At 40.1% G+C, this 27,495-nt stretch overlaps 3 protein-coding genes across 4 annotated transcripts; all 3 read right to left on the bottom strand.

Annotated features, from left to right (window-relative positions):
• Nucleotides 1-4,929: 4,929 nt before the first annotated feature.
• Nucleotides 4,930-5,659, bottom strand: LOC144525615 (gamma-crystallin M3-like). Its single transcript, XM_078262596.1, has 3 exons — nucleotides 5,645-5,659; nucleotides 5,293-5,532; nucleotides 4,930-5,208 (listed from the first exon to the last, which is right to left on the bottom strand). Exons 1-3 carry the CDS (start codon nucleotides 5,657-5,659, stop codon nucleotides 4,930-4,932), a joined length of 534 nt encoding a protein of 177 aa, XP_078118722.1.
• A 4,025-nt stretch (nucleotides 5,660-9,684) lies between these two features.
• LOC144525616 (gamma-crystallin M3-like) lies at nucleotides 9,685-10,561 on the bottom strand. Its single transcript, XM_078262598.1, has 3 exons — nucleotides 10,550-10,561; nucleotides 10,063-10,305; nucleotides 9,685-9,960 (listed from the first exon to the last, which is right to left on the bottom strand). The coding sequence occupies exons 1-3, from the start codon at nucleotides 10,559-10,561 to the stop codon at nucleotides 9,685-9,687; spliced, it is 531 nt and encodes a 176-aa protein (XP_078118724.1).
• An 11,836-nt stretch (nucleotides 10,562-22,397) lies between these two features.
• Nucleotides 22,398-24,992, bottom strand: LOC144525614 (gamma-crystallin M3-like). 2 transcript variants are annotated; one of them, XM_078262595.1, is made up of 3 exons: nucleotides 24,981-24,992; nucleotides 22,776-23,018; nucleotides 22,398-22,673 (listed from the first exon to the last, which is right to left on the bottom strand). In XM_078262595.1, exons 1-3 carry the CDS (start codon nucleotides 24,990-24,992, stop codon nucleotides 22,398-22,400), a joined length of 531 nt encoding a protein of 176 aa, XP_078118721.1. The 2 variants fall into 2 exon arrangements, with proteins under 2 accessions (XP_078118721.1, XP_078118720.1); XM_078262594.1 differs by lacking the exon at nucleotides 24,981-24,992 and adding an exon at nucleotides 23,150-23,179.
• Nucleotides 24,993-27,495: the final 2,503 nt, after the last annotated feature.

Below are 27,495 nucleotides of genomic sequence, written 5' to 3'. Positions count from 1 at the left end.
TATATGAGTTTTGGCACCAACATAACCAACATATCTAGTGTATTGTACATGTTGAGAAAACTGCAAGATTGTGATGCTGACTTTGTGAAAATACGTGATCTCATGGTAAAGCGTATAAATGGCACATCACTTTCGGTGTGTTTTTCGTATGATGAAACACATTTTAAGCTTTTTGCGTGTCATTTTACGCCTTGTTTCCATTCACAACTCGTCACATACGGACGCTTTCAGGACACCTTGGTCACTGATACACACCAAACTATGACGCTTCACTACGGTCGCAGTTTTATGAAATCAAACAAAACTTAGGTTTAGGCAACAAAACTAGGTAGTCAAGTTTAGGAAAAACATTGTGGTTTACGTAAATTAACGTAAGTTACTTAATCAACGTGAATAATCAAAGTCTACAGTTTACTTACCATAACTTGTTTCACGTGGCACACATCTTTGTTGGATCCATCCACCTCCACTCATACCTGCCCTAAACAGACTTCTTGGTCTTTATACTACGTCTCTTCATTTCCGGAGTAGTTACTCTGAGTGTGTAATATTGACATGGATGGGTTTACCAACAAGTCCTCCAAACCATACGAATACAAAGATTGCTTATTCCTAACCTCTAATATGACACACAGGAGCATTTTCCATTATCATATCTAAACCAGAGAACGTAACGGTCACGGTTTTAAACACATTAACGTTGTGAAACAACGGTTACAGTTTAGTTTGATTTAAGCACAAAAACGGGACGCAGAACATAACGTAGCTCTGTTTGTTCTGTAAAGTTAAAAAAACAACTGCCCATTTCGCCGACGCTCCATTTTTCCGACCTCTCAATAACCCGAAAGATTCCCTTTGGTCCTACAGCCCACTAGTCCGACGTCCCTTTGTGGCGAAATTATGAATCCCACTATGGCCACGCCAACACCCGCCCTACGAAGCAGCTCGATTGGTTGGTGTTAGGCATTTAACCTTGAGTGGTTAAGGTTAGGATAGCCAATCGGTCAGGGGATAGGACCTGTACAAATGGGGTTACGTTACCTTGCGTAAGCATGGATGGCTGGCCAATAAATGCTATTGAAGGGCAGGTCTTGGCGTGGCCATAGTGGGACGTCGGACTAGTGGGTTGTAGGACCAAAGGGAATTTTTCGGGTTATTGAGAGGTTGGAACAATGGAGCGTCGGAGAAATGACATGGCACCACACGAACCCCACTCTCCTGAGTAAAAGTCCTGTTTGACCCATTCACCACATTCATTTACCTCGTTACGCGGAAATTTGGCACTCTTATACTTCGTCACCTTATTTTTTACTTTGCTCCCATCATAATTACTACGGAAACTAGAGGGCGCCACCATTACAAACGTAAATATAAGTCATAATTGCTGCTTGAACAAACAATTTATGTGGCCGTTTTTCGTGGGAGGACCGTCTTGGTTTACAGTTGAAAGCCTGGTGCGAACGACTACATGGCGTAAAATGTCAAAGCAAAAACACAATGTCATACCACGCAAAATTACTTAACAAATAGGTGTGTTATTCATATGCCATTTCGTGAGACCAGGCTGAATTATTATATCGAACAAGTGTAGCTGGAAATGGAATTTCATATATGCTAACGTTGTGATTTTAAGTCATGCTGCCAGTTTGGAATACACGCAGCTCATTTCTCAATAGCTGTAGAGGTAACTTTGTGTAGTCAGGGTAAGTGTTACTGCTACTAGCTGCTGTTTCTCACTGGATTATTGGTCATGTTAGCTACAGCAATATATATCATGACATACAGCTCAGGATGGGCAAGTTTCTTTAGCGTTAAAACAAATAATAAACAGATTTTACAGGTTTATTCTCTCATTAATAGAAACAATGGTATTTTTCAGTAACGAGTAATCTAATTGATTACTCTTCCCATCTTAATAACGCCGTTACCGTTACTGCCAAAAAAATGCGGCGCGTTACTATATTTGAAGCTGTTTTTTTCATCACACCAACTAGATCTCTGAGTCTGAACCGAGAGGCAAATACTTTTTTTTTTACTGTTCTTCCTTGGTTAGTGGGCAGTGCGCGACACAAGCACATAAATGCTGACAATTGGCTGAGGTTGAGTAAAATGTCATGGTTAGCCAATCAGAGGTAGAGTTGGGCAGGTGTTCGAAAGCACGCATAGTCGGACACACAACGAGCAACACAAGCGAATCAGTCAATGAGAGAGAGACAGGTATGGCGTTATGAAATCAAGGCGAGGGTTAACTTTTCCTGCTACAGACTTTCCACCGTGGTCAGAAAGAACAGGAGAGACACTTTGTTTCTCTTACTATGACACTAGAGTCGGTACTTGCTCCAAAGCTAATCGCTGTCACTCTCTCACTTCTCCCTCGCTCTACACCTACTCCCATGTATTTCAAGTTCCATTAAAGAGGGGTAGGTGGAGGTGGGGTCATATTTGAGCATTTAAAAATGTACTTGAAAGTAACGTTACTATATATATAGTAACGTACTATACGTTACTATAGTATAGTAATAGTTACTTCCTGAAGCAACTAGTTACTTTCATAATTTGTAACTGAATAACTAATTTAGTTACTTTTTGGAAGAAGTAACTAGTAACTGTAACGAATTACTTTTTAAAAGTAACTTGCCCAAAACGCAAAAGTACTCACAATTCTGTTGCAGACACCAGAAAACAACTTCATCTGGCCACCAAAGTCAAAGTATCTGTAAATCCTCATATGCTCTGTCAGGTTCTTCATTATCTGCCACAGTAGTGACAGTATTATACAAAAGTATTATATAATAACCTCTGTCATCTTTTGCTCATAATTAAAATCTGTGTTCATCCAGCCACTTTACACTAGACTTTTCTACATTCAAAGATTGTGTTAGTTTATTACATGTTGCAAAAACACAACAGCAGGGGCTATTTTTTTAACAAAAAAATGGTTCAGGTTTTGTGACTCATACAAAATGGCTATTGTTCTATCATTTAAACTCTAGTGAATGACGAAAAGACCTTTCCTCATTGTGTGACACAATGCGACTCTAACAGGCGAGCGTGGCTCTTAGAATACAAATCTTTGTAATGTTAATCAATTGTTTTGAACATCAGCCTTTTTGAAAAGCTGGTACAGCTCCACAAATGACAAAAGATGTATATGGTTTTACTTGTCAACAGGGTGTTTTCCCTCTTGATAACATAGACATGTGTAAATCACTTATGAATTATTTTGTACATAATCTACAATATGATGAACACCCAGTTATTAAGAAAATATAAAGTATTACTTAGCTATTTATTCTATATCTTGATTTGCATTTATTCAAAACAAATATTTTTGCTGTGATTTGAAAAAAAAAAACTACTATAATTCACTGATTCACTACATTTAACTATGACTGCTTCACAGTTGTACTGTAGTACAGCGAGGCTTGAAGTCGGCCTTATACAGGCTCGGCCAATAAAATAATGTAATAGTGTGACTGACATGATGCAGGGGCATCAGACTGGAGTGGAAATGGGGACTGAGTATACAGGGCCCACAAAGATACACCCCTGGACATAAACAAGATGTTATTGCCCAGGTTTGTTTAGAATCAAATGTATGAAAACATGTTAAATTACTAAGAATATTCACTGCTTTTATGCCATACTTTTATTTTCTAAAACTATATGCAAATGTTGCCACCTACATCTTATTGTTTTTCTAATTTACTAGTGCAGTGCCCATTCAAGAAAGTGTCTGTTTGGAACGGGCCGACTGCTTGGCTTATTGCTGCTTGCAGATTTCTCCAGAACCATTGTACCCCAAAATAACTACATAATAATTACAAAAGGACCCCAAAGCACTTAATATGCAACTCAACTGTATACTACTGACTTACTATTTATCTTCTACTTCAGAGAAAAAAAATGGTACTACTATATTTACCTGACGGAGAATGTTGCAGATTCAGATTCTACTTACAAAATATCACAATTAAAATATGATGCATTATTATTCAGTTTTTGGTGGATAATCACTTTTCGGCACGACACCGATAGCCCACTGCGAAGACACGCTGTGAAGCCCCACCTAACTCTATTCTCAACTTCTATTGTGCGGTTGTTTAGTTTTATTCACAGTTATTTAATATCCAATATCCAACGCTGTCCAAACTGCTCCAAATTCCAAGTGGCAAGTTCATTGGGTACCCAGGAAGCCAAGTGTAAAGCAGATTGGATGAATAGTTTTCGAGATATTTGAAAGCCAACGGGCACACAAACAGCTGTACATACATACATACATACATACATACAGAGGTTCCTCGATTTATAGTTAGATTAGATGTGTCACCGTGCAGAAAATGTTTCTTCCTTCCTGACTGAATTTAGTACAAAAAGAGGCCACCATGTGCCATTGATTGTGCACTTGATCATCAATGATAAAACCTGGTTTACTATTAAAAATGAATTTCTCTGGTTAACATAAATCGTATATTAATTTAAATTGATACTGTATCTATTATTGATGACATATAATTCTGTTTTGTTTTTTTTAAACTTATGAAGTAAATAATAACAGAACCAGAACAGATCATCAGCATCCATGACAAATAACCTTTTAAGTATTCTTTGTTATCTGTGTTATGTTATAAAGAATATTTAACATATAAATAATGTGTTTGCTAAACCCAACATGCCACTGGAAAGAGGGGGTAACTTGTGTTACCATCTAATAGTGTGCAATGTAGTGACCCTAAAACCTTACTTGATTTTCTGGATATAGCCTTTTTTTAGTGCATAGTTAGTGTGTAAATGCACGTGTCAACCTCTATACTATGATTTCATTTTGTTGTATGAGTTTCACTCACTCACTAATAAGTAACGGAGGAATTCATTTAAAAGAGAATCACTTGATTTTTATTTAAAATCTTGCTTTTAAACGCTGGTGCTCTAATAACAGGAGTCCATGATACGCCTCATGCTCATCCACCTCATGCCACTCATGCCCATGTCCCTGAAGCTCCTGTACTCTCCGGGCCTCAGGTACATCTGCCTGCCTTTGTAGTGGGGCTGATCGTACATCAGCCAGTGGCCGTCCATCACGTGGCAGGACTGGCAGTCGTTCATGCGGTAACGCTCCATCATGTTGTCGCAGTCGTCCATCAGCTCGTAACTCTGACCACCGAAGTTCTCCCTCTCGTAGATCTTCATCCTGAACTGACCTCTGTGCTGTAAATTCAAATGAGTGAACATGAATCACTGAAATCCTCCTTTAAATACTGTAATACTGTAATAAATAATGAGTTACAGTACCATGGGGATCATGCGGGATGACCTGATGCAATCACTCATGCCCATACGCTGGTAGTCGGAGTACTCTCCCCTCCTGACAAAGTACTGGTTTCCCATGTAGTTGGTGCGGTCGTAGACCATGAAGCAGCCGCTCTCCACCCTGCAGGAGTGGCACCTGCTCAGGTAGGAGGTCAGCTCAGCGCAGTCGCCGCTGGTCTCATAGGAACGACCCTGGAAGTTCCTGTCCTCGTAGAAGATGATCTGAAAAAGACATTATAATGACAGCGTTTCATTATTAAAAATATAAATTTCATTATTTATTTTTTTTACATTGTCAACCCTAATTGGAGTAAAAATCCAAAGCTGCACACACCTTGCCCATGGTCATGACTGGAGTTACTTTGCGGGGCTGTACAGCTGTTTTGGCTCAAATGGGACTGCACACTTTTATCGATGTCCCCCCTCTTGTTTTTATACCTGACCCCACATCCAGAGGATACATGACACCATTATTCAAATTCCTGACAGAGCAACTGGGAGCAGAGGCCCCCGTGTACAGTTTAATTCAAAGTGAACTTCAACAGATTGTGATTTGCAGTGGTTGCATTTGTGAGAAGAGGCCCTGCTTTGTATTGTTTGTGCTGCTAAACAGCACGGGACATGTTTTCCAAAAACATACTGTACCTTGCTTTGAAGGGAGCATTAAATATGTTACCTCTAATTTAATGTTTTAAAAGGTGAAACAATACACCAGAAGACAGGAAAGACACCAGAAAAAGCAGGATTGATAGCAGTGAACAAATACACAACTTGCTGAAACAGATTAAACTGTAAGACACTAGAAAACATGATGATTGTATGGAATTTATATAGAAAAGATTAGGGCCACATGTAACATTTATTTACTTTCTGAGATTAAATCATAGAACAGATTTTAAACAGCCACAATCATACACCAGAAAATGTTGATTTTTTATTATTTCCAAATGAAAGTATCTGCATCTTCACGTTTTAGATTAATATACTTTATAAAGACTTCAAAGATGCATTTTTCACTTATTTTAAAAATGACTAGTGATTGCTGACAGTGACTTTCATGGTTTTGAATACTATACAGCATCCAAAACCAGCTCTCTTTTATGTATTTATTGTTTTACACAATCTTCAAATCATTTGCATGCTTACATTTTATTCATACAAATCAATTCAAGAAAGTTGCGCAAGCTGTAAAAAGCCTAACTGTATGTTAAACATCTGTCAAATAAACGTGGACCATGTATGGAGAGTATTTTATAGTTATAATTATGTGTGGCGCATTATCAAAATATGTCAAAACAGCACAAAGCAAAAAATGATTTGTCTTTTCAAATCTGGCATACAATTGATCACATAAAGTATCTCATTCATTTTTTTAAATAACATTTAGTGTATCCCTTTGCAAACAACCAATTATAAAGTTTCTGTAAGTCACCACTTGAGTCTGTTTACTTTAAATGAAACAGAGGAAGTTTAATTGTGAAACCACTTAATGACTGAGACCCTAGAACAGAACAGATGCATGAGAAAATATGTTCGATACTTTGAGGAGGTTGGAGGTTGTTCTCCTGATCTGCGATAATGGCTAAACAAACCTTGACTTCAACTCTTTATAATGCTTAAAAAAACTTGATAAATACGTGGTATTCCAGGCTGTGTTTTACTATAGGTACTGTATGTGTCTTGGGCAGATTAGATAGATAAGATAATGTTATGGAACGGCACTGGAGGTAGGACCCAAAAGCAGACGTAACACAGGAAATACGTAGAAGTGATTTAATAAAGATAAATATCTACAGAGAATAGTACAAGGGGCAAGGGGGTGTTGTGTCCAGGGAATCCAGTGGTGAGTGGTGGGTGCAGTGCGCTCTCCAGAGCATGCCCAGTGAATAAGTGTCTCTTGTTTGTGGCGTCGACCATGTGGTAATGGTGTCCTCCAGAGTCCAAACAATTCCAACACGTGGCAAACTTCCTTGCATCCAGAGAGAAGCAGGCAGGTAAGCAAGCAGGCAGGCAACAACTTACAAACAAAAGAAATCCAACAGGAAAGCAGGTAGGAAACAAGAAAACACGGAAACCAACGACATAGAACAACGGGGTCGACTCCACACATGAACACTCCAAACATTACAATGACCTGACAACAGACAAGGGAAACACAGAGACTAAATACAAGAGTAAATGAGCAAAAAAGAGACAGGTGACACAAGGGCTGGGGAACAGGTGAAAGACATCAGGATGGAGCAGACAATCAGAAAAGGCGGGAAAACACAAGGCAGGAAGTAAAACAAGACCAGACAAGACAGAAAAACAGAACAAAATACACAATCACCAGAGGGGAAATTGGATCGGTCTAGACAGCTATCAGATTTTGATTTATGAAAAAACAGGTGTAAATGTAGTATTAGTGGTTATTTGTTATTGTCACAGCCAAGGCTCAGTGAGCTGGACAAAGAGAGAGAGACCACACAACAGGGTTTTCCCTACCATTATAAGGCTTAGGTGCAGCACCCAAGCTGTTTTTGGCACCACCTTAGCTGAATGAATGTTAAATCAATGTGAGCACTAAAACTAATTAAATAACTTTTCTCAGATCTAATGATTGTAGTTAGTCCTTCTAGTACTTCTTTAATTCAATTCAATTGTATTTATAGTGTCAAATCCCAACAGAAGTTATCTCAGGACACTTTACAGATAGAGTAGGTCTAGACAACACTATAATTTACAGAGACCCAACGATTCCTCCCAAGAGCAAGCCTTTGGTGTGACAGTGGCAAGGAAAAACTTCCTTTTAACCGGCAGAAACCTCAGACAGAACCAGGCTCTAGGTGGACGGCCATCTGCAGCTGCCGGTTGGGACACAGAGACACTGATACAGATATACAGAAATATGATTCATAATAGTTACAGTTGGCAAAACAGTTGGCATGATGAACAGTGGCAATTCTACCAACCATTATGATAATAGAACTATGACTAGAAATAATAGTCGAGCAGGACCACGGCAGCAGCTGCAACCATAATCCAGGTGCCACCACAATCCAAAGAAATCTGCGATGCGAGAAAGCACAACAACTCTGGGGAATAACCTCCCTGGAGCTAAGTTAGTAACAAGCATTACTGGGACATGAATGCACACAGATGGAGAGAGGAGGAGAGAGGAGCTCAGAGTTTCATATGAAGTCCACACAGGTGTAAACAAATAGGCTTTACCATGTGGTTCTTTCCTTTAGACTATTTATTTATTGGATTACTAGAAAACATGCTATATGGTGATATATATCGTTATCCAGGTATGAAATTACCTTTATCGGAATAGAAGATTTCGGCCTTATTGCCCAACCCTATCTGCAGGCACCATGCAAAGGGAAAAACAGGAGACAGCAGAAGGAGCACTGACAAAGTCAAACTACTCAATGAAGAGGTGGCAGATAGGTATTTTTAACTTCAGATTTCTTATCTGGCTAAAGCAGATGCATGAATGGGACTAGGTGTAATAATAATAAATCCAGTTCTAAATGTATTGACATAATAATTTAAAAATGGAAAGAAGTTACTGACTTGGCTTCTTTTCATCCTGTTAAACTCTCAGTTCATCTAAAGTGTACAGCACCATTTTCAATCGAGTCCTCATGGTCTCCATTCAATCGTTAATCCTTATTTAAATCCACATGACTGTGTGGTCTCTGATGTTGTGGAGGAATGTGTACTGCACACCACTCGTGGATTGTCCCTTTAACAACTGAATCAGCCAAATGATAAAATGCTACTTAACAAAGAAAACTGTGACCTCACTTATTTACTCCTTCCTGAGGAAAACTATCACACAGTGATATTTTACGTGAAAAATAACCTCTAACTTCTCTAACCTTATGTTTTTATACTCCAAGCTACACTCTAAAATATTTATTCATAAAATCAGTTGCAATAACTCTTTTACTAGTGTGACTACAAATATATATTTTTAAGTCAACTTAAACTCCTACCTACATTTTAAATATTTTTTAAACGCATTTCTTGGTAACTATACATTAACTTTAATCTACATAAGAGAAATAGAGGCATTTCCCCCTTATGTCTTCTCATAAACCATTATATATATATTGAATAATATTTATAACTTTGCAAGAACTTCTTTAGGTGAAAATATGAGGTTGTAAATGATGGATATAAAGTAGAGGATAACAGAACCAATCAATGAGCAACAACAATTATTTATAATCTCTCTTCTATTGCATATTCAAGAATTGCATTCAAATTGTACAATACACACAAATACATTTGATTATTACCAACAATAAAGATTGCGTATGCCATGTTGAATTTGGAAAATAGTTTTATTTCTGAGTTGTTTTTAAAACAGATTCATTTGTAAAGTTAACAGGAGTCAGTGATGCGTCTGATGGAGCTGAACCTATTTCCATCATATCCCATGTCCCTGAAGCTCTTGTACTCTCCGGGCCTTAGGTACATCATCTTGCCTCTGTAGTGGGGCTGCTCGTACATCAGCCAATGGCCGTCCATTACGTTGCAGGACTGGCAGTCAGACATATGGTAACGGTCCTGGATGTTGTCGCAGTCGTCCATCAGCTCGTACATCTGACCTCCGAAGTTCTCCCTCTCGTAGAGCCTTACTTTGTAGGACCCTTTGTGCTGTTATGAGTAAATATGTAGTAATTAGTCATTTTGATGGAATCTTAGTTAATCTTGTTAGCAGTCATTTGAAATACATTTTGTAACATCTGGGTGTCATACCATGGGGATATTACGACAGGACCTGATGCAGTCACCGAAACCCATCATGCGCTGGTAGTCAGAGTACTCCCCTCTCCTCAGGAAGTACTGCTGACCCATGTAGTTGGGACGGTCGTACACCATGAAGCAGCCGCTCTCCACCTTGCAGGAGTGGCACCTGCTCAGGTGAGAGGACATGTCAGCGCAGTCGCTGCTGGTCTCATAGGAGCGACCCTGGAAGTTCCTGTCCTCGTAGAAGATGATCTAGAATCCAACAGAGCAACCAAAGTTCAGTGTCAAACATACGGATGGATGGTTACCAATATCAACCCTGATGTAAACAGCAATCATTATGGAAATGGAATTATGGTAAAAGTGCCAAAAAAGGATGCATCCATGTAGCCTTTCTTAGCAGAATAATTTACAGTATAAATGCAAAGACAAGAATTGAATGTGTGAATACATCATAGGAGCAACAATACTAGTAAAATATCCATGATGCACTTACCTTGCCGTGCATGGTGGCTGATACAGTGACTGATGCTATAGCAAATCCTATCCCGGATTTAAGCCTTTTTTATACCTAACGTGGCATCCACACAATCGATGGCACCATTGTATGGAAGCCATGAGTCAGCAGCATGCAATGTTAGATCCTCTGTTTGTAAATGCTGATGGGAAAGGGTTATTATGCATACTCACAGGCTCTATCTTTCTAGATCAAATGGCTTCTGCATCTATCGTTTAAATTTGTGATTACTTTAAATATCATAGGACATGATTCAATTCATTTGGATTTAAAAGTAACATGGAGACATTAAAAGGTTGAAAGTACATGACTGAAGCATCTTTAAGGTATAGTGTGCATTTATTCTGTTATTACAAATGCTGTATGATACTAAAAACAGTTTCAAACAATAATGTAACTTTGAACTTCACTGATCTTAACATTCTCAAGTGCTGGCACTATTTTAAATGTCTGCATTAATTCTATACGTGCAGCAAATACCTGTTTGATTTATGGCAACCCTTAGTATATGTCCAACTTTTTCTATATATATATATATATTTAAATGTGTGTCACTAAATTCATTCAGTATTACAGTATAATTATTTTAGGAATTATGAATGACCGATGTCCTGTCAAATTAAAGGCGGAAAAGCCTGAAAAAATGAATTCTCATGTACCCCCTGCAGTACTCCAAAGTACCCCTAGGGTTACGGGACCCCCTTTTGAGAAACACTGTTATAACATATAACAAAAATATTATTGCGTGGCCACAAGTTATTATTGCGAGAAACAAGATCAGGTTAATTCAAGTTCCAGATGTCCTTAAAGGTGCAATATGTATGTGGCCGGATTGGCTCAGTGGGTAGAGCAGGCGCACATAAACATAGAGGTTTCAATCAATCAATCAAACTTTATTTATAGAGCACTTTTCATACATGTAAAATGTAGCACAAAGTGCTTTACAGTTAAAAGCAATTGCTCCCCCACCCCCCATCACATAAATGCATCTCCAGAGACCCACAGACACACACCCACCACCAACATCCACACACACCCTCTCTCATACACACAATAAAACTAACATGTGGCTGAGCACGGAAAAGCTAAGTTAAAAAGGTGGGTCTTGAGCCTGCTCTGAAAAATCTGAACATTCTCTGCAGGCTGTTCCTTAGATGGGGGCCGTAGTACTGGAATGACGCCTCTCCGTGAGTGTGTGTCCGGACTTTGGGAATAATCAAAAGGCCAGGAATAATCAAAAGGTCAGTACCAGAGGACCTCAGCTCATAGCGTAAAAGCAGTTCCGAAAGATAAGAAGGCCCAAGACCATTAAGAGATTTAAAAAACAGTAAAATAACCTTAAAATCGATCCTGAAACACACAGGGAGCCAATGCAATGATTTTAAAACGGCGTAATGTGTGCCTGCCTTCTGGTCTTCGTCAGCACACGAGCGGCTGCGTTCTGTAACAGTTGGAGAGGGGAGATACTCTTTTTGGGAAGACCAGAAAGCAGGTCACTACAGTAGTCAATGCGACTGGTGATAAAAGCATGCATCAGCGTCTCCTTGTTGGCCCGAGAGAGAATAGGGCGGACTCTGGCTATATTTTTGAGGCGATAAAAACCTATTTTAGTTGTGTATATGTGGGATAAACCCAAGCTCAGAGTAAAAAATTACGCCCAGGTTTTTCACTTGTGATGATGGATTTAAGGAAAATTCCTGCAGTTTGGTTTGGGGTTTCTCTCTCTGAGCCTCAGGACCGATGATTAAAACTTCAGTTTTGTCCTGGTTAAGCTGTAAAAAGTTTTCTGCCATCCAGGATTTTATATCAGAAATACAGTTAAAAAGAGCATCCATTGGTCTTGTGTCATCAGGAGACACGGAGATGTACAGCTGCGTATCATCAGCATAACTGTGAAAGTTGATTCCATGCCTCCTGATGACACTGGCAAGAGGTAGCATATACAGATTAAAAAGAACAGGGCCTAAAACTGACCCTTGGGGCACACCACGTCATTTCATGGATTTTTGAGGAGCATGTATCCATAGATACCGTAAATGTTCTGTCTGTGAGATAGGAGGTGAACCAGTTGTGCACAATACCAGAGAGGCCGACCAGGTGTTTGAGTCTGTTTAAAAGAATAGTGTGGTCTACTGTATCAAAGGCTGCACTTAGATCCAGTAGCACCAACACTGACAGTTTTTGTGAATCAAAGTTAGACCTGAGGTCATTTAAAATCTTCAGCAAAGTTGTCTCTGTACTGTCATTTACCCTAAAACCAGGCTGATGCTTCTCAAGGATATTCAAATTATTTAAAAAGCGTATTTAAAACCATATTTTGAGAAGATACGTTACATCTGCTAGTATTAATTTTGCCTCTGAAGTGGTCTGCAAACTCTTCTCAAAGAGAGGCTGTTGGAGTTCTCTGTGAGAGATTAAAATCAGGGTTAAATAAATGATCAATAGTGGAAAATAGGACTTTGTGATTATTCTTATTGATTATATTAGCAAAGTATGTGTTTCTTAAATTCTTTAGGGCATTATTGTAAATTTTCAGTTGCTTACATAATATTTGATAGTTTATTGTTATTTTATTTTTCCTCCAGCTCCTGTCGGCTGCCCTGCAATTTCTTTTCAGCTCTTTGATTTCATTATTTCTCCATGGGGGAGTAGGTTTGGTGAATATATTTTTGTTGTTAGTGGAGCAACAGAATTGAGGCTTGATTTCAGTTTACTGTTAAAATGTTCAATAATAAAATCACAGGGTGCAGGTAAAATCAGAGGAGGACATTTATCTAAAACCTTGATAAAATTTGCAGCCACTTCAGAGGTTAGATAGTGTTTCCTAACAGTTCGCACCGAGGTCTCTCACTGAATAAAAACGGTGATGTTAAAAATCACACAGTAGTGGTCGAAGACAGCCAAGTCGACAACAGAGGACACACAAGTGGACAAGCCATAGGTAATGACAAGATCCAAGGTGTGTCCTCTGTTGTGAGTTGGCTGTGTGATGTGTTTAAAATATTTAAAAATTCCTGTGAGACAGTGTCTGAGACATCATCAATGTGTAGATTAAAATCACTGACTAAAATTATCTTATCATAGGTAGTGTGAATGATGGAAACAAATTCTGAAAAGTCATTGATTAAAGCAGCACATTTTTTGAGTGGTCTATAGACAGTGACACATAAAATTGGGGTGCTGCTAAAAACAATGGCGTGATATTCAAAGGTGGTGTACTGATCAAATATAATTTGTTTGCTGGTGAGTGAATTTGTGGTTATTGAAGCAGTGCCACCACCTTTCCTACCACTTCTTACAGAAAATAAAAAAATAAAATTTGGTGGGGAAACCAAGGTGAGAACAACTGGTGCATCCGTACCCAGCCATGTTTCAGTTAACAATAAGCAGCCAAGTTTATGGTCTAAAATCAGATCATTAACAATAAAAGACTTATTTAAAAGAGAACGAACGTTTAAAACGTTTATGCCTTGACGCAGAGGTTCAGGGTTCGAGCCAACCTGTGACGATTTCCTGCATGTCTTCCCCGTCTCTCTCCCCTTTCTCACCTAGCTGTCCTATCCATTAAAGGCCCCAATCAAATTTTTTGGAAAAGCCCCAAAAAATAATCTTAAAAAAAAAAAAAAAAAAGGTGCAATATGTATTTAATCAAAATATGACCCCAATGTGTCATCAGATATTAAGGCAAGGCAAGGCAAGGCAGCTTTATTTGTATAGCTCATTTCAGCAACAGGGCAATTCAAAGTGCTTTACATGAAAACAGATAAAAAAATTAAAAACAGATAAAATACGAGAAAAAAAAGTTACAGTGCAGTATAAGGAATTAAACATTGAAGAGCAGTTAAAACAGTTAAATATATAAAAGCAGATAAAATAACTTTCCAGGACTCAGTGATCCATTTTTTGGAAAGCCAAAGCTTTTTGACCAACATGACAGATATCTCAAGCAGTCCGGTCCATATTTTCTAACCATCTCACCCACTATGGGTCCAGATGCGTCGCACGGCTTTGAGGTTTCATTCCCCATATTTACAAAAGCTTTTCCTTTAGTATACTCTTATCTTTTTCGATGTGGTCGTCACCGCAAAGCTTAATTCTTTTCTTCGGCAAACCTTGTAAAACCCGGTACAGCCCTGCAGACAAAAATCTTTTAATAGCCAAGAACGTATTCTTAAACTATTTTATTTCTTCTGCAGTCTGTCTCTAAATAGTCAAGAACTTGCTCAGAGTGTTTATAGACTATTTTTTTCTTTTTAGGCCTGCCTAAATTAGTTACTTCGACTAACTTTTTGACCAGCCCAACGTCTGTCTCTTCTGTCAACTATTGTCATGCCTGCATCAGAGAAATAATCAGTCACCGGAATAATCATAAATTCAATTCTATTATTTGTTTTAGGAATTTCTCTTTATATGCTTATATACAGTGTCAACAATGCTGCTTCAGTATAAGAAATGAACAGTTATTTAAAGAAAGGCAACATCAAAAAGATAGGTCTTCAGTCTTGATTTAAAAGAACTGAGAGTTGCAGCAGACCTGCAGTTTTCTGGGAGTTTGTTCCAGATATGTGGAGCATAAAAACTAAATGCTGCTTCCCCCCTGTTTAGTTCTGACTCTGGGGACAACAAGCAGGCCTGTCCCAGACGACCTGAGAGGTCTGGGTGGTTCATAGTGTAGTAGCAGATCAGAAATGTATTTTGGCCCTAAACCGTTTAGTGATTTATAAACCAGCAAAAGTATTTTTGAAATCAATTCTTTGAGGCACTGGAAGCCAGTGTAGAGACTTGTAGACAGTGTAGAGATCCACTCTCTTGGTCTTGAGGACTCGAGCAGCAGCGTTCTGAATCAGTTGCAGCTGTCTGATTGATTTTTTTAGGGAGACCTGTAAAGACACCATTACAGTAGTCAAGTCTACTGAAGATAAAAAGCATGGACAAGTTTTTCCAAATCCTGCTGAGACATAAGTCCTTTAACCCTTGATATATTTTAAGGTGGTAATAGGCTGACTTTGTAATTGTCTTAATGTGGCTGTTAAAATTCAGGTCTGAGTCCATGACTACACCAAGATGATGACTGACTTTTAATCATTCCAATCATCATTTAATTTAAGAAAGTTCTGGCACATCCAGTCGTCAATTTATTCAATGCACTTAGTCAGTTGTTGTATTGGACTATAGTCCCCTGGCGATAAGGTTATATACATTTGTGTGTCATCCGCATAACTATGGTAACTTATTTTATTGTTTTCCATAATTTGAGCCATCGGAAACATGTAGATGTTAAACAGGAGAGGCCCCAGAATGGAGCCCTGGGGAACTCCGCACGTCATATTTGTATGCTCAGATGTATAATTCCCTATAGACACAAAGTAGTCCCTATTCTTTAAATAAGACTCAAACCACTTTAGTACTGAGCCAGAAATGCCAACCCAGTTTTCCAATCGGTCTAGTAATATGTCATGGTCGACCATATCAAATGCAGCACTGAGATCAAGTAATACCAAGACTGAAATTTTGCCAGCTACCAGATATCCCTGTAAAAAAGCAAACCCAGCATGCTACAGCTGTATTACAGCCATGGAAGCAGCAAACAAACAAACGGGCTACCTGCCCTAAAAGTGAAAAAAGCTTGCCATCTTTCTAAACGGTTGCATAACCAGAGACAACGTAAAACACGGGTAAATAAGACAGAATCCCTCTGGCTGCCAGCTGCGAAGACAGACCCCCTCTGGCGACCGGCGGCAAAGGCGAAACCCCTCTGGCGACCGGCGGCGAGGCAGAAACCCCTCTGACAGCTGATCAGGACGGCAAAGACTCTCTGTAGGCCGACAGCGAAGGCACAACCCCTCTGACAGCTGATCAGGACGGCAAAGACTCTCTGTAGGCCGACAGCGAAGGCACAACCCCTCTGGTGGCCGAGCAGGACGGCGAAGGCTCTCTGGAGGCTGCCGGCGAAGGCGGTACCCCTCTGGCGGCCAAACAGGATGGCGAAGACTCTCTGGAGGCCAGCGGCTAAGGCGAAACCCTCTGGCGGCCGAACAAGATGGCGAAGACTCTCTGGAGGCCGGTGGCGAAGGCGAAACCCCTCTGGCTGCTGAGCAAGACGTCGAAAACGGAGACCCTCTGGAGGTCGGTGGTGAAGGCGGGACCCTTCTGGCGGTCAAGCACGACGGTGAAAACCCTCTGGAGTCCAGCGATGATGCCGACGGCGAAGGCTGACTCCCTCTGGAGGACGAGCAGGACGGCGAATGCAGAGGGTCACTGGAGGTTGGACTGGCAAAAGGTCCGCTGTGCTATGGCCAGGTGAAGGGACAGCTGGGCCAGGGTCTCGCTTCAGTTCAGCGGGCGTAGCTGACAGACAGTGACTGTGCCCTGGGTACAGACGACTGTGAGGTCTTTTTAGCGGCTGTTGCAGTGATGTTAAAGGACAATTCCGGCGCAAACCGGTGGTTAGCTGCTAATGTTAGCTTTCCTGGCAGAGGGTAAATCGCTATTTTATACCACTAACAAGGCTCAAAATAGCACCACACTTCAACGGTAGCATAATGAGGTATATTGTGAAGCTATGTCCACCGAACAGGAGTGTCTGTGTTGCACGGAGTGGGACCTGTCAGAATGCAGCTAGTTCTGATATAATTTCTTGAGCAGAAGGTTCAGAACCACTACAGTGGGGCTCGAAAGTTTGGGCACCCCAGGTAAAAATTTGTATTAATGTGCAATGTTTCAAAATAACAGAAAACAAAAAATGGCGTCTGCAAAAGTTTGGGCACCCTGCAGAGTTAATACCTTGTACTGCCCCCTTTGGCAAGCTGAGACCTGACAGTGTCATGGATTGTTCTCAATCATCATCTGGAAAGATCAGGTGATGTCAATCTCAAAGGTTTTAAATGCCCAGACTCATCTGACCTTGCCCGAACAATCAGCACCATGGGTTCTTCTAAGCAGTTGTCTAGAAAACTGAAACTGAAAATAGTTGACGCTCACAAAGCAGGAGAAGGCTATAAGAAGATAGCAAAGCGTTTTCAGATGCCAATATCCTCTGTTCGGAATGTAATTAAGAAAAGGCAGTCATCAGGAACAGTGGAAGTTAAAGCAAGATTTGGAATACCAAGAAAAATATCAGACAGAACAGCTCACAGGATTGTGAGAAAAGCAAGTCAAAACCCACGTTTGACTGCACAATCCATCCAGAAAGATCTGGCAGACACTGGAGTTGTGGTACACCATTCCACTATAAAGAGATACTTGAACAAATATGGTCTTCATGGAAGAGTCATCAGAAGAAAACCTCTTCTACGTCCTCACTACAAAAATCAGCGTTTGAAGTTTGCAAATGAACATATAGACAAGCCTGATGAATTGTGGAAACAAGTTCTGTGGACTGATGAGGTTAAAATAGAACTTTTTGGCCGGAATGTGCAAAGGCACGTTTGGAGAAGAAAGGGCACAGAATTTAATGAAAAGAACCTCTGTCCAACTGTTAAGCATGGATCAATCATGCTTTGGGGTTGTATTGCAGCCAGTGGCACAGGCAACATTTCACGAGTAGAAGGAAAAATGGATTCAATAAAATAAAATAAAAGCAAATTTTGGACGCTAACTTGATGCCATCTGTGAAAAAGCTTAAGTTAAAGAGAGGATGGCTTCTACAAATGGATAATGATCCTAAACACACCTCAAAATCCACGGTGGATTACATCAAGAGGCGTAAACTGAAGGTTTTGCCATGGCCTTCACAGTCTCCTGACCTCAACATAATTGAAAATCTATGGATAGACCTTAAAAGAGCAGTGCGTGACAGACAGCCCAGAAATCTCAAAGAACTGGAAGACTTTTGTAAGGAAGAATGGGCGAAGATACCTCAAACAAGAACTGAAAGACTCTTGGCTGGCTACAAAAAGCGTTTACAACCTGTGATACTTGCCAAAGGGGGCAGTACAAGGTATTAACTCTGCAGGGTGCCCAAACTTTTGCAGACGCCATTTTTTGTTTTCTGTTATTTTGAAAGTGTAAATGATGGAAATAAAATCTAACTTTTTTTTTGACATATTATAAGAATGTCTAATCTGTCATTTGATGCCTTTTGGAGATTTTTCCATCTTTTCTTGGCTTCTTTATGCACATTAATACAAATTTTTACCTAGGGTGCCCAAACTTTTGAGCCCCACTGTAAAATGTGGAAAAGTACATTGATCAACACACACACATCTGAATGCACTTACTCACTTACAATATAAAGCATTGCAAATTAAACTAATGTACGCTACACATAAGATACTACAGACGTTGAACAACTACACAACTTACAGTTGTGCTCATAAGTTTATGAACCCATGCTAAGTTAACTAAAAAGTCAAAATCATCTTTTGGAAATTGATCTTAATGCCTTAATTAAAACAATTTGGAAAAATACGAGATTGGCATGGGGTACTTTCCATTCTCTCAATTCAAATCAAACCAGCTATTAGGCTAACTGAAATAAAACCATGCAATTCTCTAGGTATTTTTCCACATTTTTTTAATTAAGGCATAAAGATCAATTTCCAAAAGATGATTTTTGATTCCTCTTTTTATTCAACTTTAGCATGGGTTCATAAACTTATGAGCACAACTGTATTTCAGGATAAAGTAATAGCATACTTGGCATAAATGCTGCTGTTTAGCGTCATAGGATTTTAATCAGCTGTCCCAATTCAGACCAACCAACCATCCCCCACCCACAAACCAACTACCCAACCCCAGCCGCACTCATATCACAGCACAGCCAGGTTAGCTCACCTGAACAACTTTTCCAAGAACCTTCCCCTGTCCGTTTCACCTGTTTATTTACACCAAGGCAATGGAAATCAAACGTCATGTACAGTTTCAATAAAGGTATACCTGCAGCTTTACAGCAAAAAGGCCCGACTTTAGCAGCAGCAAGCAAGTAAAGTTTAGTGTTGCACCTCCCGCACCTCGTTTCTACAAATGAATGACTAGCTTATACAATTCTGGTCTAGTAGATCTATGACCAAACAAATTCACACATAACCTCATCCAAATTATCCGCAACAGGTCTCTCGGCTCTCGGTACAGCACTTTTCTTGAGGTGAATTTTTCTGGGAGGGTTGGAGGCTCTTCTGGGTATGATGAAGTCGTCTTTGTCGAAATGGTTACTGCAGACGCGATAGTCCATCTCTTGCAGCGTTTCTACCTGTGTTTCGACATTGACTTGTAATACGACCAGCCACTGCTTCAACGTATCACTGTTCTGCAGAGGAAGTCTGTGAAAACTTGTAGCGGATTGTAGCGTTTCATTTTCTTATTGCAGCCAGGAAAAGCACAAACACGTACCATGTTCTTCTCTTCTTTTCTCTTCTCTTCACAACGCCTCTTCCGGCAACAACGTTTCATGTGAGACTCTCTTGCACGGCGACTGGTCATGACTGTATTCCCAAGATGGCAGCCGCCTGTATACGAGAACGCTACTGTCTTTCTAAATTATACAAGCGTTGTAAGCTAAGGTGACTGTCAGCCAGGTACACAGCGCCGCAAGAGCACAGGGTTTTATAACGTCAACATAGCAGCATCTAGCAACTCCGCTGCACTGTGGAGTAATGTCTGGCAATGCGAGACTAGAATCAAGCTAACATTGACATTGTGTGATGTTGGATTTAGCGTTCTCAACACCTGGCAACTCCTGTGAACTTCGACGCCGGGGAGGAGGGGACGGAGGAGACGACGCTCTTCTGTATTTTGAATTTGGACTGCAGTAACCATATCATTTATTTACCATCTGTTTTTTGGGCTGCTAATGGTTGTCAGAAAGCATTACTCTTAACTTTCATAGCCAGTGCCCTGATGGAAAGAAAGAGGGGTGACACAGATGTAGGGGGAGTGTGCAGCAATTAAATAGTTTTCCTAAGCTGTGGTTGAGTCAACAGTAAGTAACATTACTGCATCAAATTTCAAATACGAAATTAATTCAAACCTGTCCATGTTTGCAAGCACCTAAGGTGCAATAAGTCTTTCCAGATGATTGGAGATGATTATTTAATGGCCATGACATCAATTATCTTGTTCCCACGACTTAATAATGCTTGGCCACGCCTTAATTATCTTGTGGCCACAGAATAATAACTCATGGCCGCACATTAATAATGTAATAATATTTTTACCACCAATGTCACCAGAAGTGCTCCGTACATTTGTATGTTGCAAAATTTACTTTTTTGTCCACCGGCCTAATCATGGGTAGTGAAAGTTCCACTCAACAGATTACCATTGTTGTTTTGGCTGTTGAGTGAAGCAAATCTACCAGCCACTTGCATATTTTATCAGCATTTGACTTGTGTTAATTTTGTGCCAGGTGCACACACACAACAACATCTACCTGATGTTATTAGCTGTTTTCATAATTACAGTAGTTCATTTGTAACGTTAACGTTAACATTAAACACGGTGGTCTGACCTATCTGACGTTTCTGCTGCTTATTTTCTGTACTGTGTTGGTTTGCTAGCGTGCCATTTATAATCAACTCTCTACTTATCTCCACCAGAACAAACTTCTCGATCCCCACCAGTCTGGCTTCAAGGCTGGCCACTCAACAGAAACTGCCCTCCTTGCTGTCACTGAGCAGCTTCACATTGCTAAAGCAACCTCACTCTCTTCCGTCGTCATCCTTCTGGACCTTTCTGCTGCCTTTGACACAGTGAACCACCAGATCCTCATTTCGACACTCAAGGATCTGCGTGTCTCAGGCTCTGCTTGCTCATATCTTACCTGGCAGACTGAACCTACCGGGTAACTTGGAGAGGATCTATCTCAAAACCTTGCCCACTCAAAACTGGGGTTCCTCAGGGATCAGTCCTGAGTCCCCTCCTCTTTTCTCTATACATATATTCTCTCTCTCTCTCTCTCTCTCTCTATATATATATATATATATATATATATATATATATATATATATATATATATATATATATATTCTTAAAGCTGCACTTTCATATGGCTCTTTGTAGTTTTGCTTATTTAAAGCTAATGTACTTGCACTTACTACTTCTGGAGTTTGCACCTCCAGGGTTGGAAGTCGCTTTGGATAAAAGCGTCAGCTAAATGACATGTAATATTGTTTATACTCGTTATGTCATGTAACCTGCTGTTTGTATTGTATTAATTGTATTTTATGTTGCCTTCTTGGCCAGTTATATCTTTTACCTGGTTAAATAAATGAAAATGTAATAATAATAATAATAATAATAAATAATAGTAGTGAATATTAATTAATACCAGGGCTGACTACTGCTGCTATAGATGAGGTCATACGACAAGGTGTCACATCGATCATAATCTCAGAAATATTTTATCTCATATGGAAAAGAAAGACAGAGTATCTATACAACGTATTCCACAGCAGTTACTCAAAATTAATAATTTGTAATTGCATTTATACTTTTACCATTTCTTTCCGTTTAGCTTAATTGTGATTTATGTTAACAAATGTTTTTTTTTTATTTTCTGTTGCAGAATATCTGTATGCAAAGGATTTAAAAAAAAAAAAATGTAATTACTCTTCAATGTTTGTGTGATTATGTTTTAACAATGTGTTGTGTCTGTGATATCATTTATTTTTTATTCTTTTCATGATTATTCAGGGGAAAAATGCCAGGAAAATCTTCTGTAATGTTGTGAAGATGCTTTGTTTGGACACCTCTTTATAGTTTGATCCTCATTGTTTATTCAGTCTGTTGTGTGCATAAAATGAAACTTTTTTTGTAGACATAAGGAAAAAAGCCACAAGCTCAAGTTTTTTTGTTTTATTTTTCATTTTTTATTTTAAAATGAAAATGTCTAGCACATGTCCATGATGCGCCTCATGCTCATCCACCTCATGCCACTCATGCCCATGTCCCTGAAGCTCCTGTACTCTCCGGGTCTCATGTACATCATCCTGCCTCTGTAATTGGGCTGCTCATACATCAGCCAGTGGCCGTCCATCACGTGGCAGGACTGGCAGTCGTTCATACGGTAACGGTCCATGATGTTGTCACAGTCGTCCATCAGCTCGTAACTCTGACCACCGAAGTTCTCCCTCTCGTAGATCCTCATCCTGAACTGGCCTCTGTGCTGTTTTTTTGTGTAGAGAAAATAAAAATGTCTTAATATCAAGTTTTGTGCTGGTTGTCACCCGTAGTAGAATCCATATGACTGATGCTGTTTTATACCTACCATGGGGATCATACGGCAAGACCTGATGCTCTCTCTCATTCCCATCATGCTCATGTAATCAGCGTACTCTCCCCTCCTCATGAAGTACTGGTTTCCCATGTAGTTGGGACGGTCGTAGACCATGAAGCAGCCGCTCTCCACCCTGCAGGAGTGGCACCTGCTCAGGTAGGAGGACATGTCAGCGCAGTCGCTCATGCACTCATAGGAACGACCCTGGAAGTTCCTGTCCTCGTAGAAGATGATCTAAACACAAGTGATGCATTAGTTTAGACTTGACAGTAAAATGGACATAATTGTATCTAGCAAGTCTACTGTATATTATGTTTAAACTACAACAGATGTGATTTATTTTGTGAAATGATCCTGGAGCTTACCTTGCCCATGCTCATGTCAGTGGTGGTCATACTTGTAGATGAGCTGCTGCTGATGCTACTGCTACACTGCTGTCCTGTTTGCTTTAACCCTTGCTTTTATACCCGACCAAACCCTACAGTCAGTGGGCCCCCATTGTTTAAATCCCTGACCCAGCAACACGGTATGGAGCGCTGTACAGGCTTGTGTTTCTGTGTTGCATAATCATATGACTGGGCCCTCGAAGACTTTAGAAATGTTATGTTTGACCAGGTAACACAAAGCTTCTTTTTTTTTCTTTTATCCAATTCTAAGGTCATGCCTGTTTCACTGTTTTACTATTATGTCAGAGGCAGTTCAATTAAAGTAACACTAACAACCTGTATTGGTTATTGTATGTTATATTAATAGTAGTAATAATAGTTGCAGTACTTTATGATGCACCATAATTAATATCTGATGTTTAAACAGTTTAGTGCATCACTGTGAATCTGATGTGGATTTTATTATAAAAAGGAAATAAGTAAAACTAAGACTCCCATGAATTCCGTGACATGTCCATGACTGTTATGAGCACAGAGCACTCTTCTGCGCACAACTGGAAACTTGGATGTGTTTTACTAAAGTGTTCCTTGTGTTACCATGCTAAGCTACCCTGGGATCGTATAACAAAGACACACAGCTACTAAAGGCTAGCTTAGCCGGTAACATGACTTCCCCTGACTCCACAATTGACACTGTGGAGTCTTTCCGCTTCCAGGGAACTATCATCTCCCAGGACCTCAAGTGGGAGCTGAACATCAGCTCCCTCGTCAAGAAAGCACAACAGAGGATGTACTTCCTGCGGCAGCTGAAGAAATTCAACCTGCCAAAGACAATGATGGTGCACAGCCATCATCGAGTCCATCCTCACATCCTCCATCACCATCTGGTATTCTGCTAGCACAGCGAAGGACAAGACAAAACTGCAGTGTGTCATTCGGTCAGCTGAGAAGGTGATTGGCTGCAATCTGTCGCCGCTCCAGGACCTTTACGCCACCAGGACTCTGAAGCGTGCTGGAAAGATTTTGGCTGACCTCTCCCACCCGGCAACAAACTCTTTGAGTCACTCCCCTCTGGCAGGAGGCTGAGGTCCATCAGGACCAAAACCACACGCCACAAGAACATTTTTTTCCCCTTCGCCACTAGCCTTATCAACAAGGCTCGGAAACCCACCCTGACTCTCTCCACACTCCACCTCTGGCTCTACATGCCACTGTACTCTATCTGCTGTACTGCACTTTTTAAATTTGTATTCTCTTTTTTGTAATACATACTGTATGTATATATATATATATATATTTATACTTATATTGTTTTGTTCTGTTTAATCTCTTATTTTAGAGAATGTGTGACATGCACCTACAACACCAAAACAAATTCTTTGTATGAGTTAAAAACGTACTTGGCAATAAAGCTTTTCTGATTCTGATTCTGTCTCCTTTTTCTGAGTGAGACCTAAACTGGCCTGGATGAGTGTATACTTTCCTACCTAAGAGGGGGTTGTGCTGTGTTAAACTGACTCACCTGTTTAATTTTGTGTTCTGGAGCCAGGCCTGCTGTCGTCGGTCTCTCCTGCCATCGGGTGGGCACTGTTCTGAATTCACTGTTCCGCCTCTTCTCCTTCGTCGGCGTTGGGACTATATAAAGCCTGCTCTCCATGTTGTATAGTTCAGGATTTATAAGGTGTATTTACAAAAGTTGTGTTGTGGGAAACAAGAATAGTCTTTCCGAGTCTTTGTCTTCAAAAGTATTCTCCGTGTAGTCTCATATGTCACACACTTGCAATGCCTGGGTTAAATCAGATCAACCAACACGCCCCGTCATGTGACGTGACAGTCTGGCCCTGTCCATCATCTTAACTACACACTATTAGCTGACACAGACTAAAACATAACCTCCCTCCCCCATAGGAGAAAAAACATAGAAAAACATAGACAATATGTGACATCCACACAATTTTGTATGTTTTTTTCTTGTTTTCACTTTCTCTAAAGTTTTGCTAAAATTCCCACACCAACATTTTTACATAATCTTGCTTACACATACTTATTTTCTAAATTTGATAAAACCTGCAATGATAACAGAATTATCAAAATCTAATTTTCCTCTTGGGAAAGAAACACTACAAGAGCAGTGTGCAGCAGTTAACCAGAAAATCACAGATATACTCCTGGTCTGTATAGACCTCCACCTCTTGGCCTTAGTGAGATAGGTACATCTCAAAGTGCTTAACAGCCAAAACGAGACCCAAAGCTTCCTTCTCAATAGTCAAATAAGCCTTCTGATGTTTAGTTTGCTTTTTCAAGTAATAAGTGACTGGTCTATCTAGTCCAGCTGCATCTGCTTGCACAGGCATCCTCAGCAAGTTTGAACGGTGCCTCGAAGTTGGTTGCAAGTAAAAACGGTTCACATGCTAATATAGCCTTCAACCTCCAAAAACATGATCAAAACATAGCATCTTTCTTAAGGAGATTAGTTCATGGCTCAGTGACGGCAGCAAAGTCAGGAACAAATGTCCAGTAGAAACCACACATATCCAACACTTAAGGCTCCAATGAGAAGCACATAAGCCAACTCCATCCTCAAGATCTTCAGCCTAAAGGGAGTTAGCCTATGTGGAGGTTGCTCAACTGGGATAGAATGGCCTACATCCACATCATGGACAGCTAAAGTTGTGGCCCCTGGGACATCCTGGATAGGAGGGGAGAAATCAGCTTTCAAAACGTTAACCTCCGATGGCCACTCTTTTTTTAGATCAATTTTTTATTGTGTTTTTTTTTTATTATTATTTAGAACATACAGAACATACAAATACAATTGAACAAGAACAAAAAACCCTCTCCCACCCCCCACCCTCTACGGTCTCGAGGAAAACAAAAACAAATAAACAAAAACAGAAATCACACCTTGCCTAGTCACTCTCCTCTATTTCTTCTGATGGTGAGGTCATTAGGACTGATACTTGTGATGCTGCGGTTTTCCATACGTCTACAGTCGATGACTTGGCTTTGTTAATCCTTGCTGTAGAGAGCTCAAGCATAACTATGTCTAGAAAATACGCCAACCACTGTTTTATACACACGAATGGGGGGGGGGGGGAGCCAGCGCTGAGCTATCATTTTCTTGGTTGCGGTTGAGCCAGCTAGCCAAACTTTCCTCTGTCTCCCAAGCAGGTGTAATTTAGAGTCGTCATTAAGTAACAAAACAATTGGGTCAGTAGGAAGTCAATATCCTATCAAATCAGATATTAGAAGAAAGATGTCCTGGGGACCTCAAAACTAGCTCTTAGGTCTTCAAAACTCAACATACCTTTTTCATTGAATAACTGGTTTACAGTATAAATGCCTCTGTCACTCCACTGCGTACAAGCAAAGGGTTTGTTATCAGACATTAAGTGTGTATTGTGCCAAATTGGGATGTTCAAATGCCACTTGTTGATGTAGAATAGTTGCTCCTGCACCTGTTTAAAGTTAGTCAATGTGTTGGTGATAATAGGGCCATAGGCTAGCATACACTTTTTTGGACAGACACCTGTAAAGGCAAGGTCTTGCAGTCTTAGACTTCCAGTGAGGTTTTGCTCTATTTCTCTCCATGGGACTATAGATGAGGGGTCCATCCACAGGGCCCGTAGCTGAAAGCCTCTGTAGTACACTTTAAGGTTGGGGAGGGCCAAGCCTCCCGTGTTTGAGGTACGTTGCAGGGTAGAGTATTTTAGCCTAGGTTGTTTATTTTTCCAAATATATTGATGAATTAAGGTATCAAGTTTCTTCCATAAATTTATCGGTGGGGGTAAGGAGATCATTTTACTTAAGAAATTCACATGAGGAACCATGTTCATTTTAACAACAGCAATCCTGGACCGTAGTGATGCCGGCAGCGCAGACCAATTGGCCAGATCCCTTTGAATACTACTTAATATAGTTTCATAGTTCTCCTGGACAACTTGCTGTAGGGATGCGTGTATGGTAATGCGCAAATATGTAATTTTGCTTTGGGTTGGTATTGTAACACTAATGGTTGATGCCACATGCCTGTTGTTCAATAAAAGATTAGATTTATTCCAGTTAATTTTATAGCCGGAGATTGAGCCAAATTCGTTGAAATTCTTAAGAATTTTTGGAATAGACTCCTCAACATCAGCAATGTACAACAAAGTATTGTCTGCAAATAATGATATTGAGCTGCTACTGGATTTAATCTGGATATTGCAGATTTTATTTTGCCTTATGACTTGGGCTAACGTTTCAAGAGAGATTATGAATAGCATGGGGAATAGCGGACATCCTGTCGCGAGCCCTGCTTAATGGGAAACGGCTGAGAGTGCAAT

The sequence above is a fragment of the Sander vitreus genome, chromosome 11 (assembly GCF_031162955.1).
Source record: "Sander vitreus isolate 19-12246 chromosome 11, sanVit1, whole genome shotgun sequence".
NCBI lineage: Eukaryota > Metazoa > Chordata > Actinopteri > Perciformes > Percidae > Sander > Sander vitreus.
The sequence above is the reverse complement of the archived record's forward strand: the minus strand, read 5'-3'. Positions and strand labels throughout refer to the sequence as shown.

Excerpts from the sequence above, each read along its gene's own strand:
- LOC144525614 (XM_078262594.1), bottom strand. The coding sequence starts at position 23,179 with ATGACCACCACTGACATGAGCATGGGCAAG. Across the intron at positions 23,019-23,149 it reads CTGACATGAGCATGGGCAAG|ATCATCTTCTACGAGGACAG; the intron begins GTAAGCTCCAGG and ends ACTTGTGTTTAG. Across the intron at positions 22,674-22,775 it reads CTTGCCGTATGATCCCCATG|CACAGAGGCCAGTTCAGGAT; the intron begins GTAGGTATAAAA and ends ACAAAAAAACAG.
- LOC144525615 (XM_078262596.1), bottom strand. Across the intron at positions 5,209-5,292 it reads CATCCCGCATGATCCCCATG|CACAGAGGTCAGTTCAGGAT; the intron begins GTACTGTAACTC and ends TTGAATTTACAG.
- LOC144525616 (XM_078262598.1), bottom strand. Across the intron at positions 9,961-10,062 it reads CCTGTCGTAATATCCCCATG|CACAAAGGGTCCTACAAAGT; the intron begins GTATGACACCCA and ends TACTCATAACAG.